The sequence below is a fragment of the Saccoglossus kowalevskii genome, chromosome 8 (genome assembly GCF_978046115.1).
Source record: "Saccoglossus kowalevskii chromosome 8, keSacKowa6.1, whole genome shotgun sequence".
NCBI classification, from domain to species: domain Eukaryota; kingdom Metazoa; phylum Hemichordata; class Enteropneusta; family Harrimaniidae; genus Saccoglossus; species Saccoglossus kowalevskii.
Window position 1 is genome coordinate 28,672,047 of NC_140648.1, and position 20,100 is coordinate 28,692,146.

Genomic DNA, 20,100 nt, shown 5'->3' on the forward strand with positions numbered 1-20,100 from the left:
ATTATATTTAGAACAAACAAATACGACTTTTCCTGTTATAATAAAACTTTTTTTAGAAGCTGGCATAGCACAACCACAGTCCACAGATCGTCGCTAATGGCAGACATCGGAGAAGCTGCCCCGTAAAAGTGTATTTAGATACGATGATGATGATCTTCTTGAAACACACTGGAATGTAAAACTGATTTCCGGTTTCACAAGTTTTCAAATCTATACTAAATATATACACATTTGTATATATATAACTTTCACAACAGTATTTCAATGAGCCAAGAAAAATTGGGAGTCGTTGTTCTTATCTTTGTTTCAAATCAGAGCTACATGCTCGTTCCATATGTCACCGACATTGTTCACAATACACACCATTTTGACCATGTGCTTTTATGACGAGGTCAAAATCATAAAAATACAATTCCCGTAGAAACGAGTTCAATGACCCGTTAATATTATTTCGTTGGTTGATCTTACTTTGCACAAATAAAAAGTGAAAGTCATTAATACTTCCAATGATACGGGGTCCATGCACTTAAGATGCGGAACCGTGCTACAAAAATTGGTGTCACCGGACAATATTTCGGGAAACGCGGATCAGAAATATCTAAGGAAATCGTAACATTGTTGTTTCAATTCTGTTTTTGCATTGAGTACCAATACTATTTTGAAACTATTTTTTTGCATAACATTTAGAAATTTTTGTTTGATAACTGAGAAAGTTGTATATTGTTATTGGTGTAATCCAAAGTTGTTACAATTTTCCACAAAATTGGTGTAATCCAAAGTTGTTACAATTTTCCACAAAACAATTTCATTTGATTTAATGGCGAGATATTATTTCTTTTATTGTCCCATGTATGTATTATCACTTACTCGGTAGTATGGCAAATAAAGCTGATAAGCTTCATCTTCGAACTCCCTCAAATTAGGCGTTTCCTTAAATTACGCCGCGCTTTGCGGGCTTACTGTAGATGAGCGGGCGTACTTCGACACATTCGACCCGCTTGCATCATGTCTGGTACATCGTGACAACAACCTGGGTGTGACCATTCAGCGAACCATACACGTAGACATGTCAAAGATCACACAGATATTAAAAACTGGATTCGAAAGTTGAACAACAACAAAAACGTCGAAGAATATGTAAATCAATCAATCACTGTAATACATCCTTTAGTGAACAATGGTCCGGGCAATGGTCCTACCAAACACGTCTAAATCGCAACGCTTTAAATTGGACTTCTGTTTACCACCAGGATTTAATAACACATGCCCATGACTGACTGACTAAATGGAAGACAGAATGAACGAACAAATAAACCAACAAATGAATGAATGAATGGAGGAATGAATGAATGAATGGAGGAATGAATGAATGAATGGAGGAACGAGCAAATGAATGAATGAATGAATGAATGAATGAATGGAGGAACGAGCAAATGAATGAATGAATGAATGAATGAATGAATGAATGAATGAATGAATGAATGAATGAATGAATGGTCATACTAATGATATTCAAACTGTTAACCAATACACATCAAATATTACATAAGTCTAGTATGCGTACTAATACATACTACGTTTTAAGTCGATCAACATTAAAAGCTGCATTTCCACTTTGCATAATCTAGTTGAAACATATCCAGAAATCCACTTATCAAAAATAATAATGAAGTCGAATTCAGGAGTCCCTCGTAAAATAAAATAAAGTGAAGTGGTATTGTGTGATTACTATAATGGAAATTATGATTGATTCAGTCATTAGACACCAACGCAAGCTAGATTCAGTTCCCGTAAGATTAAGATTGTTGCCATGATACCAACTGTTTCCATCATCTTTCATTGTGATCACAATGGTAGGTATAAAGGTTGTCTGCACATGGGAAAGAAATGTTAAGTTTTGATTCTCCCAGTTGCAGTCATTAATCCATACAATATTATTTATATCTTATATTTTAACGCTTAATTTACATTTTTTTCTACTTTGTTTGCTGATTGCCTCCGTCAATTGTTAATATTCACAGTGTACACAAATTAGCACACACTGGTACGCAGTGGGAAAACAACTTGAATAACGGGAAAAGTAAGTTTGGACGTCCAAAATCATTCGAACTGCCTGAAAGACAGCGGAGATCAGAATGCGACAATGTTTAACGTGTAACGTTCATCACTATTAGTTGAATCAAAAGAACTGAAAAACACGGGAAAAGTGATCAGTATATTTTGACAAATATGGTACAAGTGTCCGGAGAAGAGAGATAAAGCCAAAAAAAAATGGCGTTCGATTGTTCAAGCCATAATTCATTAATTCTGGCAGAAAATTGGCCCATGTATTTAATCATCGAAAAAACAGACATTTTTTTTAGCAATAATTGTCTGAAAAGGGTTATAAATTTAGCATTTTGGCCGTCTGGAATGGGATGGGATAGCACATCCCTGCTATAGCTTTCGTATGAATTTGGTCGTAATATAATATATTCTTCGTTACTATGGAGATATATGTGGATATGTGCCGTGTGTGTCGAGTGTAAATCGTATATATTAGTCGTGACCGGCTGACATTTAATTGATAAATTATTGCAATTACAGTAGCAAACTGGCAACTTACTGAAAAACTGGAGCTGCGCATGACCAATCAATAATCAACACATCGTGAACCGCAAAGTTAGTAAATTCACGTGATATGTGACATCCAATCACAAATCAACACGCTCCGTGACCTGCCTTTAATACGCATGCGCGCTACTGTTCGACCTCTTTGCCACGTTTGCCCTGAGAAGTTGCACAGCTAAACCGGGAAGTGGTCAGAAACCGAACGAATATTACCAAAAATGAAGTACCTACTCGCTTTCCTTGTCGTGGCCTGCGTTGCCGTTGTTTATGATGCAGCAGACGTCGCCGAAGAAGGAGATGTCCTTATCCTTACTACAGACAATTTCCAAGAAGTGATCGACGGAAACGACTACGTCCTTGTTGAATTCTGTAAGTTTTAAACCAGAGGTCAGATCGTGTAGTTACAGCTGTTTTTTGTTCTAAAATATCAACTTGTGTTGACACTAGCAAGGTATCAGTGTTTCCGACGATTCGTTGTAAAATCGAAAATTATTAAGTCTTTTCCCATCTTCAGCCTATGCCTGACTATGTGCATTTGGTGAATCAGTCGAGTCGGTACACTAGCTGAGATTAGTGCACACAGACATTTGGGTGTAGTGTAAGAATTTATCATTTCTCTTGTGTACAGTTTCTTGTTTTAGTGCATGATCCAACATAGTCGTATTTTGACTAACTAGACTGAGTAATCCGGTTCCTTACACTATATATGCTTTGTAGTACGTTAGTGTCTAGTGCTCGTCCTGCCTTTGTTAAATATTTGGCTGTTCTTTTGCTACCATAACTGCCATATGTTTCGGGATTGCCAGTGTAAATACAACTGTTTACATTCGCAAGCAAAATAGATCACCAGGTTCATCTAGCCGGGTCAGTCATATAAGAGTAATAATGTAAAGCATATTAGCCAGATTATTTTTTTTTACAGCTACTTAACAATTATTTTAACTGGTAGCAGGAACCATGTCATTATCGATGAATTCTTGAAAATACGATAGAATTGTGCTAGCTTCGAGTACACACTGGTTGAATATTTGAAATTTAGCCTTTTATAAATGCAGATTGGTTTTGTATTTTGGTGAGAAGGCTGTTTGTAAAAACGGCAGCATATATATCTTGGCAGCAGCGGTGTAGCCTCATGTTGATGTTAGCGATGGTTCCTCGCAACCTGTTACACAACATTCCTTGTTAGTTTGAATAATATGTGGCAGGTGATATCACAATTGTACATTGTACGAGTCTTCAGTTTTTGGCATGTAATTAATATTATTAATTAATGGCGCATAACCTAAAGTGTACACTACAAGATTACTGGTAACATCTGGTTATCCAACATCTTTGCTGTATTTGTGTAACCAATAACTCTTGAGCCAGCCCTAGGTCCCTGATTACCGTAAAATTTGTATTAGAAATCGCACCCAATCTTTTTGTACAATTGAAAACCAAAAATTCATCATTTCTCGTGTGTAGATGCTCTAATTGAAGCCGCATCTCCTCTGTTGCTTTGTACCTTTTTAATAGAAGCTGCGGCTTCTAATACAGATTTTACAGTATTAGTATGTCTCCTTCAAAACTATAGCCACTACATACTAAATAAATTGCTGTATTGAATGATAAAAAATTAGTATGCAACTCCTGTAAAATTCCTGAATTATAATTATTAGTTAAAATGTTGTTACTGGTGGCAATGTGCATTTTAAACAATTTTGTAGAAGTGCCATTGTATTGCAAGTACCGGTAACTAATATATTGAAAATGTACAAGTTTTGATTAATGTTAGCGTAGTTAAACCTGGGCAGGGTTCCAGTGAGGTTTTATCAACTTAACAATAGAATATTCTAATTATGCCATTGTACAACTGAAACAGTATGGTGCTGACATGTGTGGTTTTCTATAATATTAATTTTGTCTCGCGCACATGGTTTCTTCTTGTTGTCGATAAAAATCCTTTTTGAGTATAATTTAAACCTATCCATTTATTTTACTGTTCAATCGTTGCATTTCCACTTTGTATGATATGTTGAAAACCTTTCATTGAATCGTAGCAAGTTATCATAGAGGCTTTTGTGTTTGTGCATTTAATGAGAAATGTTATTTGACAGAAACCTGATGTAGAATTTAGAAGAATTGTATAGTGTAAAAGTGGCCTTGAGTATTTACAACAATGAAAAATGTTTGATTTAGTCATTCTAACATTTCAAGATTTGTTGCAATAATCAGTGGAAAGTGTTGTGCACATAATACAAAATGGGAATGCTACTTTAAATTGAAATTTCAGATTTTAATATTTAATATTTTCTCTGGTTGAGTGCATCGATTCTAAAGTCGGTTATTTAATCAACAGGCTATTACACCAAGTATAAAATTATTCTTAGACTTGCAAAATAATTAATAGTAACTGAGTCGATTTTGTCATTTTTATTTGCAAGATTAATGAATTAAATATGAAACTGTAATAGGAATATATTGTTCCTTAGTTATAATATTGGTACATAAATTTGAATTTAAAGTTATCTTGCATAAAACCATTGAAGTCAGACTTGTGACTGTCATTGATAAATATAGCTAATAGTTTTCAAAATGGTGGTCTACTCTATTGTGTGAATGATTTCACACATGCTGCCTTTTACAACAGAAAATCCTTTCTCGTTGTATAATCTATCATTCTGTCATCTCTGCAACAATCTGTGTACAATTCATTGTGTGAACCATCAGAGCCTATAATTGTCACGACAATCTATTGAAACCTACCAGAAATTAAAAAATATTTGGACAAACATGTCTTCTATATGGGCATTATAAAAATGTCACTATGACAACATATGGTATGCTAGCTGCTCATAAAAATTTATTGCAAATTATTCAAGCTGTTATTCATTACTTACCGTTTGTGGTGGTGGAATACACTGGCGTGTGGCATTATTACCTTCTGACGGTATTCTGTTTGTTGAATTGAAAATCCTTTGCTTTTTGATGCGATAGATACAAGAAATAAGATTTCGTATGTTACTTCTTGTTAACGTGATGCTCGCTGAAGCCGTTCTTTCCCCGTTAATTCTGGCCAAACATGGAGGCTTTCAGCTAATGATGTGTTAAGTATGGATGAATAAAAACATAGTTCAAATTCTTTTTTATATTCAGTTAAATCTGTTTGCGAGTGTGTAAAATATTTTTTGCACCAGTCCTTTTTCAGGGCATTATTTGTATATACAGTCCTGCAATATGGTTGCCCCCAGATCCAATATGTGCATCAATGTTCATATAGTGAATCCATCCTTTGATATGAACAATAGACCGCTTGTACATTCAACAAAAGCATTTATTTAATAATAAAAGTGGAACTAGTAGATAAATGCAAATTGACTTTAGTTTCACTCATTGAGGTTGAAAGAAGACACTTCATTAATTTTAATTTAATTATAAAAGAAATGCTAGCATATGGTTAGGTATGCAGGACACAATCAGCTTATACCATGCTATTCAGAGAAAAAAATAAAGGCTGACGAAAAGCTGCTTTCGAGTGTAGTGCACCAATGTTTGTGTATTCCATTTCATCTAAAAGTAAATCTCGCCATGTGGTATACATTGTTAACCATGCCAGAGTTTTACTGGCTTAATTGAACAAAATAGTTGTTTTTGTATGATTCCCGCGGGCAAATTCAAAATGCTTGCAAGTGATTTGCTTTAAAATTGTAAACATTATCTTTTATAAACCCCCATCCCTCAAACTATTTTGCACATTTACTTATTATATAAATTTTTTTCCCTGATTTTGGATGAATTGAACATATCATTGATCATATTAGATATGCTGAAAAAAAAAAATTTGGAATTGTGTTGAAAAAAATACTTATCATATGCAATTATAGGGAGAGTGATTATTTTGTGAGTGATTAAAATGAAACCAAGTGTAGCATTTCTAATAACAGGTCGTGTGAATGATGTTTTCAATGCTATGTGCAGGTATTACCAGCATTGGGAAATTGACACAACTGGTATGTTTGAACTAAGAGCACCTGTTACCATTGTTTAATCACCAAATAAAGTACACGTGATTAAATGGAACATGAATGGGATTTTGTACTCTACTCGATAGCTATGAAGATATTTTTGTTCTCTTTATTCATCTGTCTTGTATATGCATTAAATTGAAATTCAGTTTAAAAAAAGAAATTATTAATTTTTTTTTTAATGGGATCACCATAATAATAAGCCATAAGCTTAATCTATAATACTTATTTTTCAATGGTAATTTTAATATTTAAAACTATTTTTTTTAAAGGTTGTTGCTAGATTACATCATTTCGAACTTTGAAGCTTGAATATCGTTCCTATCAAAAATTGCTCTGCAAATTATCTGATTGAAGTTTATCCATGAATTTAATTTTACTTAAGTTGAAATAATTTTTTTTCATTTGAAGTAAATATCTTTGAGTGATAGAAATGCATATGGTGGCTACTGTTAGTAGAAATGTTGTAGTAGTTATTCATACTCTTGCCTGTGCCAACCTGACCATTACTTGTAATTTGTTTCAGATGCACCATGGTGTGGACACTGCAAGGCTTTGGCTCCAGAATACTCAAAAGCTGCTAAACAACTGAAAGATGATGGCTCAGACATCAAACTCGGTAAAGTTGATGCCACAATTGAGAGCGACTTGGCTCAGAAATTTGGAGTTAGAGGTTATCCAACATTGAAATTCTTCAAGAAGGGCAAAGAGAGTGATTACCAAGGTAAGCTTAAAAGGTTATAACTGCTGGGGTGGGCAAAGGCATTGCTGCTCAAAAAATGATGGGAAACTGTGGTGTTTTGGGATTATTAAACCCTATGTTACTGAACTTAGATTTGTTAGTTTCAATTTGTATTGCATTTGAATGGCAAGCTTTCATGTTCCATGTATTAAATTTAATTTAAAATAATTTGTGTTATTGTTCAGTTTCACCAAAGCTGTTTCCACATGTCTGACTTGTATTGGAGCCACAGAATGACATGCTTTGAAGCAACTCATCATAACATGGCATGTTCACTCGTGTCCCATAATGTGTTACTCCCAATTTTGGTTAGTTCCATAAATGCACAGAAAAATGATAACAAATTAAAACATTCAAAGAAACAAAAACTGCCACTCAAACTGAATTTTGACAGTTCCAGGGAGTTTCTTGTTCAAACACATCATCGAACATGTATAACAATTTATAAATTCTTGCAAAATAGAAAAACAAATTTTTGAATGTGATTTAATGAAAATATGCTTGTGGAAATACAAATTTTATTTACATGCGCTGTATAGGTTAATGACAAGTCTAATTATATCAATTTGCTTGGCAGATTGATAATGAAATCTGTTAGCAATTTTATTGTTTCTCATAATTTTAAGAATTTTTTTTATTATTATATCATTTTGTGGTAAACTTGCAATAATTTGAAATCAAATAACCAGATTTACTTGTGGGTGGAAATAATTATTTTTGTCTCGGCTTGGATTACATATTGAGAAGAATACAATACACAACCTTTACTGGCATGCTGTGGGGATTTCAAGTGAGCAGTGCTGTAACGGTTTTAACAATTATTTTCCAGTTTTAAATGTCATCAGTGCTGCATTTGGTATCAGGTTTCTTCTTTTGAAAAACATTTCTTGTTTTCTTAAATTTATGAACTGATACAAGTCAAAGAGTTAAAATATCAGTGAGAAATGCTGTGCCTATATTGTATAATAGTCAAATTTTGTTTTCTATTTGAATCAAAATAGATTTGTTAATGTGAATCATATCTCCATCATTATTGTATTTTACAATGCTTGTACCTTTGTCTTTGTCCACATTAATCTGAGTTTTTACAACCTTAATGACTTTTGGTTTGATATACACGATTCTACGATGATTCATATTTAAACCCTCATTCTGACTCGTAATGAACAAAGGCGATCATAAATGTCTCTGATAAGCACACGCCTCGGATAGCTTCAATAATCCTACATATTTCACTGTTATGAGATAAAAAAATATAAATTTTTGGCAGTTTACTATGAATATCATAGTAATGGTAAATAAGATTTGTGAAATATTTCAAACACTAAACCATACTGAAACTTGGCTAAAAAAATCACTAGCACTGTACCTACCATGTATATCTAAAACCAGACTTTCTCTAAAACACTAGTTCTACAATATTGTATCTATAAATGACAACTACAGTTGTGAAATACAGTGTTTTGATCTAGCATGGCATAATAGAGGCATATAGTGCACATGCATTTGGTAGCAGTCAAAATTTATCAAAACCTTGATTAATAATTTATCTGGGTGTTGATGGGAAATATGCAGATGTTGAACCGAACTATCTGTACTTTGTCTACATTGTGCAAAGTTAGGTTTCCTTACATTTCTTCTTCATCAATACAGGTGGTAGAGAAGCTGATGGCATTGTGAACTGGTTGAACAAGAAGACTGGTCCACCAGCTAAAACTTTAGAAAGTGTTGAGGATGCTGAGAAGCTTGCCGAGAAGGAGGTCTGCGTAATTGGTTTCTTTAAAAGTGCTGACAGTGACAATGCTAAAATATTCTTGGAAGTTGCTTCTGCCAATGATGATATCTCATTTGGTATTACATCAAGTGATGATGTCTTCAAGAAATACGAAGTTAAGGATGGTGCTATTGTCTTACTGAAAAAGGTAGTTATTATCTCAATTTTGTTTTTATGAAACATCTGCCATAAAAACAGAATGCATGCTAAGGAATTGAGAATTCATGCTTCGTAACTTGATTAAGTTAGCAAATTAAATTTTGCAAACATACACTAATTCGCTAAACAACTTTTATATCTTGTATTCTATTCCAGACTTCAAAGCTATGTTTATGAGGAAACTGATATGCATACTGTTACTTATTTGTTTTTACTTTTCTCGTTTTGTAGTTTGATGAAGGTCGTAACGACTATGATGGAGACCTCACTGCTGATGCTCTTGCAACATTTGTGGCTGCCAACAGTTTACCACTTGTCATTGAATTCAGTGAACAGGTATGAAGTTTTGTTTCTTTTTTCATAGTCTTCTTTCGCTGTTGTCATTTGTCATTTTTCTGCATGTTTAGCATTGTGTCCAGTATTCTCATTTAGGTGGTCTGTCAGTACATCCGCTAACTGAGTGTGATCTAATAATCTACAAGTTGATTTGTGAATAGCTTGCAATGTTCTCCAGAGGCCCTAACAAGGCTAAGTCTCCCAACCATTTATTTGCTAAAGTAGAAATGAAATGAGCGTTAAAGTTAAGTTTCTTTGCAACCGTGAATAACTCAAAGACTAGACAGTAAAATTAGTTGTAGATGTATCAAATGCTAATTTCATACATACTTTATAAAACTACACTAGTTCACTAGTTTTGATGACCCAATTAAAAGAAAAATACAAACCAAAGACATGCATGTACAAAAACAAGATTGCATGCAAACCCAAAAGATTTTCATGAATAGTGCATTCTTGGTATCTAGGTACCCAGCTTGGTACGATGTTAACTAAACTAAACTAAACTAATAAAAGGTACCTACCTGATTATTTTTTGACCGAGAAAGTTTAAAACACATTTCAAATTTTATGATGTTACTCTACGTACCTTTTTACTTTATCGATTCTTTTTATAGCGAATTTTCCAAGAACATGCTATATTCTCGTATTTTGCTACTTGCTAGAATTTTGTCTCAAATTCCACAATGACTGCGATGTTATTGTAGCTGTACAAAACACATCATATCATACCGTCAACACGGGTGAGTACTGATGCCGAAAATAACAATTTTGTTGTGGTTTATTTTATTCAGACAAATCACTTTAGATAATAAGAAAGCCCATACCCTGTACACTCCCTACTTTTGTACAATTAAATATTTTGATGAATTTCCATTAGCCTCTCCAAAATGACCTAAATGTGATTGTTGTGAAACATCAGACAATGTTTTATGATAGTCACTAATGTAATAAAATGTCAATTAAAAAAAATATATTTTTTGTGTGAACATTTGTGTTAAATTTTTGTGAAAATGGTTGTTTCAATGATGCAATTGAATTAGTAGAACAATTTTTTAATTTCCCTAAAAATGGGCAACATCAACATGCTGTCAAACCTGGCATGCATTAAATAAAACCATCATTCAGCTAAACACCTGCTCCTTAAAAATCATGATTTAGCCAAGTTGGTTGGAGACAGTGAATCAAAAATTTGTTGTGCATTGTGAAATAAAATTGCATGCATTGGGTTCCACGCATCATGAACCTTAAAAGACGATGCTCAAGGTCTATGCACGCATACACTGTTCATTATTGCAGATAATGACTCACAAACCTTGAACACAGCATTATGTGAATATTAATTAATATTGGATATCTAAAGACGCTTTAATTAAATAAATATAAAAACAACAATCCTGAAATAATGAATGGGTAAATGTTTGCGACATGAAACATTTTTGCAAATTAACAATAAGAATACAACATGATGCGCTGATTTATGCAAATAAGGCTACTTGTGATAGTGATAGGCATAATAAACATTTGATGCTTTTTTAATGCAGACTGCACAGAAAATCTTCGGTGGCGATATCAAAAAACACAACCTGATGTTCCTGGACAAAGAAGTAGAGAACTTCCAGTCTATTTACGATGGTTTCACAGAAGCAGCCAAAGACTTCAAAGGAAAGGTAAATAATATCTCCCAAGTATACTTGTCTTGTGTTGTTTATGATGGTTGTCATACTGTTGCTTAGTTGTCACTGCTCGCATGTGTGGTGTGGTGTGGTGTTGTGTTGTGTGCTGTGCTGTTGTGTTGTGTTGTGTGCTGTGCTGAAGTTCACCCTTATGAACTTCCTTTTACTAAAACTGTAACTATTTAGTTATTTTTTCCCTGTTTCGGACATTCAGAAATCTGGAACTATTAGTTGGTCTGTTCATGCACGTGTCCAGAGCCATTTCTCAGAAATGCTATGACTGATTACATTCAAACTAAAAACACTAACAGACTTTGATGACTGGCATATACATCACAGCAATGTTTATTACCATTTAATCAAATGACTGACTAGCAGCTATTTTGCTACCAGCAAAAACTCAACTCAACTCAACTCAACTAAACTCGGTGGGGTGGGGTGGGGTGGGGCTTGTTATTGCTTATTCCAACTTTGTTGTGAATGTACCTGGTACGGGTTTGTTGTGATAATAGACTTTAAATGTTTCAGGTAAAGACTTGTATTTCTTTCATATATTCAGTATTTTGACCAAACCTTAAATGAAAATTAGTTTTGTCCTGTCATTCTACCCACAAAATGATTGACTGTGGCCATTATTTCAGTTTTGCTGAACCTAATTTCAACAGATATTACATGTGTGCAGTGCAAGGTACAAAGGCAAATGTCATGGTTAATGTATTCTCTTGTGTCTATTAATTAGCCTTATAATTGTTACGGAAACGTGTGAATGTATTTGACTTGTCAAATTTTTAGACAGATTGCGTCGACATGTACCTGTAACATGTGTTGGATGGCAGTTAATCATATAAACATGATTTTATGTGGATCTTGGTTGCATCAAAACATGGATGCTTAAGGACCTTGGCAATACAAGTTGTAGCGTTTTTGTTGATCTTTTATAATTGACCATTCCCGATCTTTCTTTTTTAAAAAGGTTCTTTTTGTCATGATTGATGCCGGCAGTGAAGATAATGGTCGTATTTTGGAATTCTTTGGACTGAAGAAGGAAGACACCCCAGCTGTGCGACTCATCAATCTGGAAGCTGATATGGCTAAATTCAAACCTGAAAGTGATGAAATCAAAGCTGAAACAATGAAGACCTTTGTTAATGCTGTGCTCGACGGCAAACTGAAGGTGTGTGAATTTGTTTTCCTGTAATAATTTGAATATTCATAATCCAATAGAATGCTCTTCTTTAAAACATTGTCCTGCCCAGCTGTGGCGCCCAGTGGACATTTATTATGCACATGATAAGGAATAGTACTAATTCTTGAGTTCTTGATTTACAGCCTCACCTCATGTCAGCGGATGTTCCCGAAGACTGGGATAAGGAGGCTGTCAAAGTCCTTGTTGGAAAGAACTTTGAAGAAGTGGCACTAGACAAGACGAAGGATGTACTTGTTGAATTTTGTAAGTAACCAAATTGTTGATATCTATTCTTATTGAATTCATGCATAATAGGTTACAAACCTTTTTTTTTTTTTCAACATTTATGCTCTACTATATGTATTCATTTGTTTGTAATTACAAACTCTTATTGCATTATTATTTCTACTCTATAAGGTGTTCAATGTTTTATTTTCGACATCTACTTTATATATTCATTTGTTTGTAATTCACCACTCATTACATTGTTGTCTTCATTGCAGATGCTCCTTGGTGTGGACACTGCAAACAGCTAGCCCCAATTTATGATGAATTAGCAGAAAATTTCAAAGACAGGGAAGATATCGTCATTGCTAAAATGGATGCTACTGCAAATGAAATTGAAGTTGTTAAAGTGCAAAGCTTCCCAACCCTTAAATTTTTCCCAAAAGACAGTAGCGATGTAAGTTTATATTTGTTATAACATATTAGTAATTCCTGGCTTGTTTTTCTTCTTTGGTGTACTGTTATGAATAATTTGGCAGGCAACTTTTTCTTGCTTACATTTTTTGTATTTTTTTTTTTTGAAATTCAATGATAAAATTTAAACCAAAATATGTGTATTGCTCATGATAACCTGCAAAGAAAATGCCATTGAAATCATGTTGGTAGCCATGGAAACATTAAATTGTAAAATTGGAAAGGTTATCAGACACGTTTTATCTAAATCTGTTAAATACCAAAACAAACTTTTATCGCATTTTCCAAACTACCGTCGATCCTGCATAATTTTCCCAAAATTTTTGACAAGGACTGTAGCTGATTTTAAAATTAACTAAGAAATGCTCAAAACTGTGCAAATGTTGTACTTAATTAATGCAGTAAATAAATTGAGTGCGTTCTGATATTTAGACACTTTAAAAAAAAAACTGTAAACAGACACAAACGAAATACAATCTGAGGATCTTCAGTTCATATGTCACCACAGTTGCATATCCTTATCTTTTGATAACCTTTGATAATGTTTTCTATATTCAACCATTTTCAACAAGTTTAAAAGTTATTGTCACTCCCCAAATACTTGTACATTTCTTTGATAAATTACAAGTTGAAGCATTTATTTGCACAGAGTTTTTAAACTTCATATTAAAATATTCTAGGCAAAATTCTAATTACCATATAATGTTTTTGAACAAAGTGATTAATGTGGGCTTGTTTCAGATGATTGATGCCAATATTTGCAATATTCTGTGCACTCCTGAAATGTGTCCTGAAATCAGTTTGGGCTGTTAAAATTACCTTTCTTGTGCATGGATTATTTTGTGTAAATGACTAAATACAATATTTTTCAGTCATTTATTTTATCCAATAGGGCCAAAATTTGTCAGTACTTGTATAAAATAAAATATTAAACCAAAGAGAAAAATCATGTTGTATTAGTGAGTTTAACATTCACATGTCCACAGTGCCAGGTTCATACAAAAATACAAATTTATTTAATATTTGAGAATTTTAGGATGCTTTGTAAGGAGCAAAAACTATGTCGCTTGCCATCCTAAAGATCTTAAATAAAATGTTCTAGTATTAATTTTCCCAACTTTCAAATTTTGCAAACTTCTCTTGTTAAATTAAGCAGTTGGTCCCTCCTCACTGAATGCAATGATCTTGAAGTTTTAACTTCATTTCATAACTTCATTTCATAACTTCATTTCATAACTTTTTTCTTACAGATCATAGATTACAATGGTGAGCGTACTTTGGAAGGATTTACTAAATTCTTAGAAAGTGGTGGCAAACATGGCGCCGGCCCATCAGATGAAGTAAGTAGAATAGTTACCATGGTTATGTTCAATGTTCTTATTTTAACAGAATGATTTGGCTGCTGCTCATTGGCTGTATTCTGTTGACCCTCCTTGTGATGTCACAACACAAATGGTAGATACCATAGGATTACCAGATTCAACTCGTCCCCCAAAAATTATTTGTTAAAGAACGGGCAAATTTTCTTTCTTTTTTTCCCCCTTCAGTTGTAATGTATGTTTGGAGTTGTTTTGTAATGTAAAATTGTGCATTATGACTGAAGAAATTATTAAAGGCTGCATTATTAAAAAAATGACTTGGATATCAGTCTGGTTCCTAAAATCTTAAAAGGAACAACTTATTCTACCACTGATTTACCTTGAATTTCTTCAAAGCCCCCTAACTCTCCCATTTGTTTTTATAAAATTTGCTGAAATTGTAGGTCAAAGCTCGCCTCATTTATTCATGTACATCACAATCATTCTTAACTGAATTTCTATTTATTTTTTAAAAGGATGAAGATCTGGATGAGGAAGAGGAGGAAGAGCAAGAAGAACAAAAGAAAGATGAATTGTAAAATCATTTCAGCTTAAGACATTCTGCATCTACAGGCATTTTTTAGCTTTTAAGCGTCTGCTTTTTTTTTGTAGAAAATTCTGTAGAAGAAAGCTTTTGAATTATAATTTAAAAAAATTATGTATTTAAAAAAAAAAAGGGTTCTTATTGGGTTTGTAAGGAACAAGGACCTGTTGCCATACTGTTTATGTTTGCTTAGTTTTCATCTTCCTATCTGCCAGTCAATAGATAACAAATTTAAATATTTTTTTTTTTAAAATCAATTTATTCTATTTTATGTCGTGCATAATTTTGTCATCGTGTATAATTTGGTAACTTGCGTACATTTCGTATATATATATATATATATATAATGAAATAGATTTAATATGACTTCCTTGATGTTGCTTTTCATCTTGTGCAGTAGCCTCTTCCATCTGGATCAGTTAATCTGGGGGGGGGGGTACATGTCTTCAGAATAAAGTTCGGGTCACAGGTCATAAATATACCATCATTGAACTTATAAATGAAAGAATCAATATATTTTTATTGAAAGTGTGGTTTATCCTGCATGTACTGTGCTTCCAGTGATTTTTTTTTTCCCCCTTGATGTGATGTTGTAGAAAGGGTTCATTTATTTTATGATTATGTATAAGAATAGAAAATGTTGACTGTCGTATTTTCCCCCTTTTTTTTTAAGCAATGATATATTTTAATTTTATTGAATTTGATCAGTTGTAAACCTGAAATCCACTATAATATATTTGAAATAATAAAATATTCCCTTACACCACCTCTATCGTTGTGACAAGTTTGTTTCTAGGTTTTTCATATAATTTTGAATTTTAAAATCCGATTATATTATCGAGATGCATTTTCAAGTTTGTAGATGAGGTATATATTCAAAGTGGAGTTCAGGTCCGACTTGCATTGTGTTTTATTATGTGCAGAAAATTCTCAAGAAATTTTGTATATTTTAATGCTTACATTGGGCGTCAAAATAAAATTACTTTGAAAACTTATCCTCTCATTAATATTCCCTGGAACATTGCCAGCTGGGTTTGTTTGTGATATTGGTGTTTTTATTTTCAAAAAAGCTGATACTCCTTGACAGGTGGCATATGCAGGTCCTAGTATTCTCCCAAAGTCATTTTATTTTGGCGCCAAATGTAAAGAGATGGTGACATGTGAAGTGCTGAATTGGTGCGTTACTAGTTTCATCACTCTGGCTTCTTATGAAGGTGTGGAACGCAAACTAATAGCTGCAAACTCTGAATAATTAGGATTGTGTGTTCAATGTTTGAAAATGAATCCTGTGGTAAAAAGAATTGAAAAAGCATGAACTAGTTTTACCTGCCTGTTCTTCTGAAATGTCCGATTTTCTGCAATAAACTCTACTTTCTTCAATTTCTGCAGTGAAGGGAAAGGGGGGGGGGGGTTCTGTTTTATATTGTCGCCAAAACCCTATTTTTTTTTTCAATAAAGAATCCTTATTCTCGTAACTGGATTCATCAATGATGCTCATTGTCTGTTGTAATTTATGGGTTTGTAATATTTTATCAGCACTGTTTAAATGACCATGGGAGAAATAAACTACCGGTATCTGCTGAAATTTGTGCGTCTGTCTCTGCTTGTTTTTATGATACACAATGAATAGTGTGCTTACAGTTGAACAGTAATTCAGAATGTTAAACATGTACATGTTTGTTGTAAATATTGATGTCTGACCAGGCCTATCAAACATGTACTTGCTTATTGTCAATATTGATGTCTGACCAGGCCTATTAAACATGTACATACTTATTTTCAATATTGATGTCTGACCAGGCCAATATGAAAAACATTCTTGGATGCTGATCTGAATTTCGTGAATTTTTAGAATAGATTGGTTGACAGTATGAAGTTCAGTAGTTTGATTACTCCTTGTTCCATTAGTTGGGAATCCAGGTTTTGGCACTGAATACTGCCCAGGACTGAATAATTTGTTAAACCATTCAATGTCTTGAAAATTCTTATCGCTTTTGGTTATTTTGTGTTGAATCTGACCTTGTGGTCAATCCTGCCATGAATCGTTGTGGTTATTCTATTATATCTATAGGGTTGTAGGCTTGTAGCACAGCAAGTAGAAAAAATGTATTACAAAAATGTAAAAAATAAGGTTTGTCCTTTATCAACACCTGTTGAATGAACTGTTCTCCACTGAACGCTTGGATTTGACAATGTACGATGTAAATATACTGGTATATGAAGATCATTGATAAACGGAGCATTCCATTGTGTAGATAGATGGTGAAGGCAATTAGCAAAAAGAACAGTCCACTATGCAGGAGGGAGTAGATAAAACAAACTAAATTTTTGTTGTAATGCATTTTTTCTATCCCCTGTGATTGTAGCTTAAAATTTAGAGATTATGTTGATCGGTTCAACACAAGTATAGAAGTGGGCGTGTCCTCCTTGCATGAAATTTATTGAAATTACATTGATGTGAATAATATGCTCATCTAATCAAATCATGTCTCATATTTGTGGTCAGATATGTTTGATAGTAAAATTATTTTGCATTTGAATTTCTAGTGTTTTGCGAAATGAACTAAATTTTCCAGTACCCAAGTTAATAGTGGTGGTTGCACTCAAAGAGCATCAGTTTCTCTTCACAGTTTTTACCTGTAGAAAACTTTGCTTATAAGTTTTTAAGGGAACATCAAACTCCAAAGGGCACTTGGTGGAGTGTTGGACAATTGTCTAACCGTACTGTACATTTAGTTTTTCTCGGGTCGTGCATGCTTTCCAAATGACTCACCTCTATAAAGGGCCTGTGTTTGTGTGAATTTCAAATTGACAGATGTACAAAAATTGTACTAGTATTTCAGTATTTTGGCATTTTTAGGAATCAAATGGGTCACATTTTTGCTGTGTTGATATAATGTGGAATATGTAATTTTTAACATTTTGAACTGATGTATATATAATAAGGGTGGGTCTTTCGTGTAAATGTGTTTTAAGGGTTGGGTCCCTATCAGAATATTAGTTCCTAAAATTAACTGCGTGGTTTAGGTCTCATGCCACTAATCAACCAATGGCTGCTCGTAGCCCAATTTAAATGCCTTGCAATAACCAATGAAATTTTTTAAATATTTTTTTTCTCAGGTGTTGCCTGTTTGAGGGCGTAATCACCTGGGTCAAAGGTGAGACCAACATGTGGTATTTTGTTTACAACTTAGCAGCTGTGTACCTGTGGGTTTATTCTGTGTGTATTTGGATGTTCTAATCTTGGTGTTTTCCTAGTGATTTCTCTTAGTGCAATCCAAATACAGTAGGTGTGTCTTGTTTACCTGAGATTTGCAAGAGTTTGAGCTGGCCACCATGCTAGTTTTTTTCATATGGATGATTACTGGCATGTTTATTTCCCATTTTTGAGCCATGTTTTCAACTTTCTTCATCATTTTCATATAGAAATCTCGTCATATGTTAACATTGTCGTCTATGGAAATTCAATTAGTAGTATTCTCTAAGACAAGCCTACGTCACAAACTGGTCAAAATCCCCCAAACATTGCCAGCAACCAATCACAGACTAGCTTAAACAATAGCTTTCCCTGACGATAATACTTAGCAACGTTATTTCCCCCACGCTAACTTGAAAAATCTTTTGTTTTTGTCTCGTTTCCGTTTCCGGTCTGTCTTAGAGACCTTTATTTCATAAACAAAAGTTGAGTTTTTGTGGAAGAACTGTGGGGGCGCTCTTCATAAAACCGCTCAGTCAGCCAATCACATCGAACGAACTTTGACCTTTGAAAGGTCTTTTCTGCCCCTTCTGCGTTTCGTAAATCAAGGGTTTTGATGAAGACTTCTATATAACTGGTAAGTACTTGTTTCACCTGTGAATGGGTACGGATCTAGAAGCCGTACCTACACACGAATTGGTGACGTCACAAAATACATGACCTTCAATCGACGGCGTTTCCTCGGTATATGACAATCTTAGCATATGGCAAATCAATAATTAACCAACACAACAGTTTTAATCGATTTGAGTATGGTGATGTGTTATGGCATAGCATAATCATGCCATCAATGAATTATGGGTGTGGAATATGGTTTCAGGATAGCAGAGAGTTTAAAAAGAAATTACAAAGTATTCAGTACCAATTTGGGAAATTTTTATTCAAAGTAAACAGAAATGTGGCAGGACCTGCAGTGTTGGGGGACTTAGGATGGGAAGACTTGAATTACATCCAAGATAAAGTGCAGATTCAATACCTGGATAGACTTCAGAAAATGAAAAACAATAGATGGACTAAAATAGTTTTTAAAGAAATGAATACTCAGTATAAAAACAAAGTTAAACTGGCTTGGAATTGGCCTAAATATGTAGAAAACATTCTAGTGACTAATGGCATGGATCATATCTATGGAAATGAAATACCCCCAAATCCAAAATGGAGAAGAAGTTTTATCAAAATCAGTAAAGAAAATGAAATAAACATGTTTACACAAAATTTAGACAAGATGAAATCATTAAAACACTACTGTTGGATTAAAAGAAACATTAAAAAAGAAAATTACATAATGGATCCTTATGATCATCATGGTATCTCCCTTGTCTTTAAAACTAGGTCAAACTCTTTAGATCTTGAAGGTAACAAAATGGGATAGAAAAATTACAGGGGTAATGGAATTTGTGGAGTCTGCAATCAGGGCAAAGAAGACATTTACCACTTTCTTTATCTTTGTACGTCATCTAATCATATTAGAAAGGAATTTTATTTAGCATTAGAAACCTCGATCACTGAGAAACAATGTTGAATCTTCATCACTAATGAATAGTTTTCTTTCAGGGGGGTTGAATTATAGGTTCAATTTCCTTTTTGGTGATACAGTATGGAACATAAATGAAAATTTGGGAAATACGTCATTAGCTTTAATTAGGAAATATGTAACTGATTTATGGCAATATAGAAAAGAAATGATGAATGTAATTTAAATATATGTATTACTGTTTTCATGCTGCCGATACAAAGGTTGAATAAACATTATTAT

General features: G+C 33.6%; 1 protein-coding gene across 1 annotated transcript; it reads left to right on the forward strand.

Moving 5' to 3' along the window:
- Positions 1 to 2,737: 2,737 nt before the first annotated feature.
- Positions 2,738 to 15,604, forward strand: LOC100375752 (protein disulfide-isomerase-like). The gene is made up of 10 exons (XM_002731602.4): positions 2,738 to 2,979; positions 7,141 to 7,338; positions 9,010 to 9,278; positions 9,521 to 9,625; positions 11,170 to 11,295; positions 12,275 to 12,475; positions 12,631 to 12,751; positions 12,991 to 13,169; positions 14,437 to 14,526; positions 15,021 to 15,604. The coding sequence occupies exons 1-10, from the start codon at positions 2,829 to 2,831 to the stop codon at positions 15,081 to 15,083; spliced, it is 1,503 nt and encodes a 500-aa protein (XP_002731648.1). The 5' UTR covers positions 2,738 to 2,828; the 3' UTR covers positions 15,084 to 15,604.
- The last annotated feature ends 4,496 nt before the right edge of the window (positions 15,605 to 20,100 follow it).

Bases quoted from the DNA above. Each gene is read 5' to 3' on its own strand.
- LOC100375752 (XM_002731602.4), top strand. From the start codon at position 2,829: ATGAAGTACCTACTCGCTTTCCTTGTCGTGGCCTGCGTTGCCGTTGTT. The intron at 2,980-7,140 runs GTAAGTTTTAAA...AATTTGTTTCAG, and splicing joins CTACGTCCTTGTTGAATTCT to ATGCACCATGGTGTGGACAC. The intron at 7,339-9,009 runs GTAAGCTTAAAA...TCATCAATACAG, and splicing joins CAAAGAGAGTGATTACCAAG to GTGGTAGAGAAGCTGATGGC.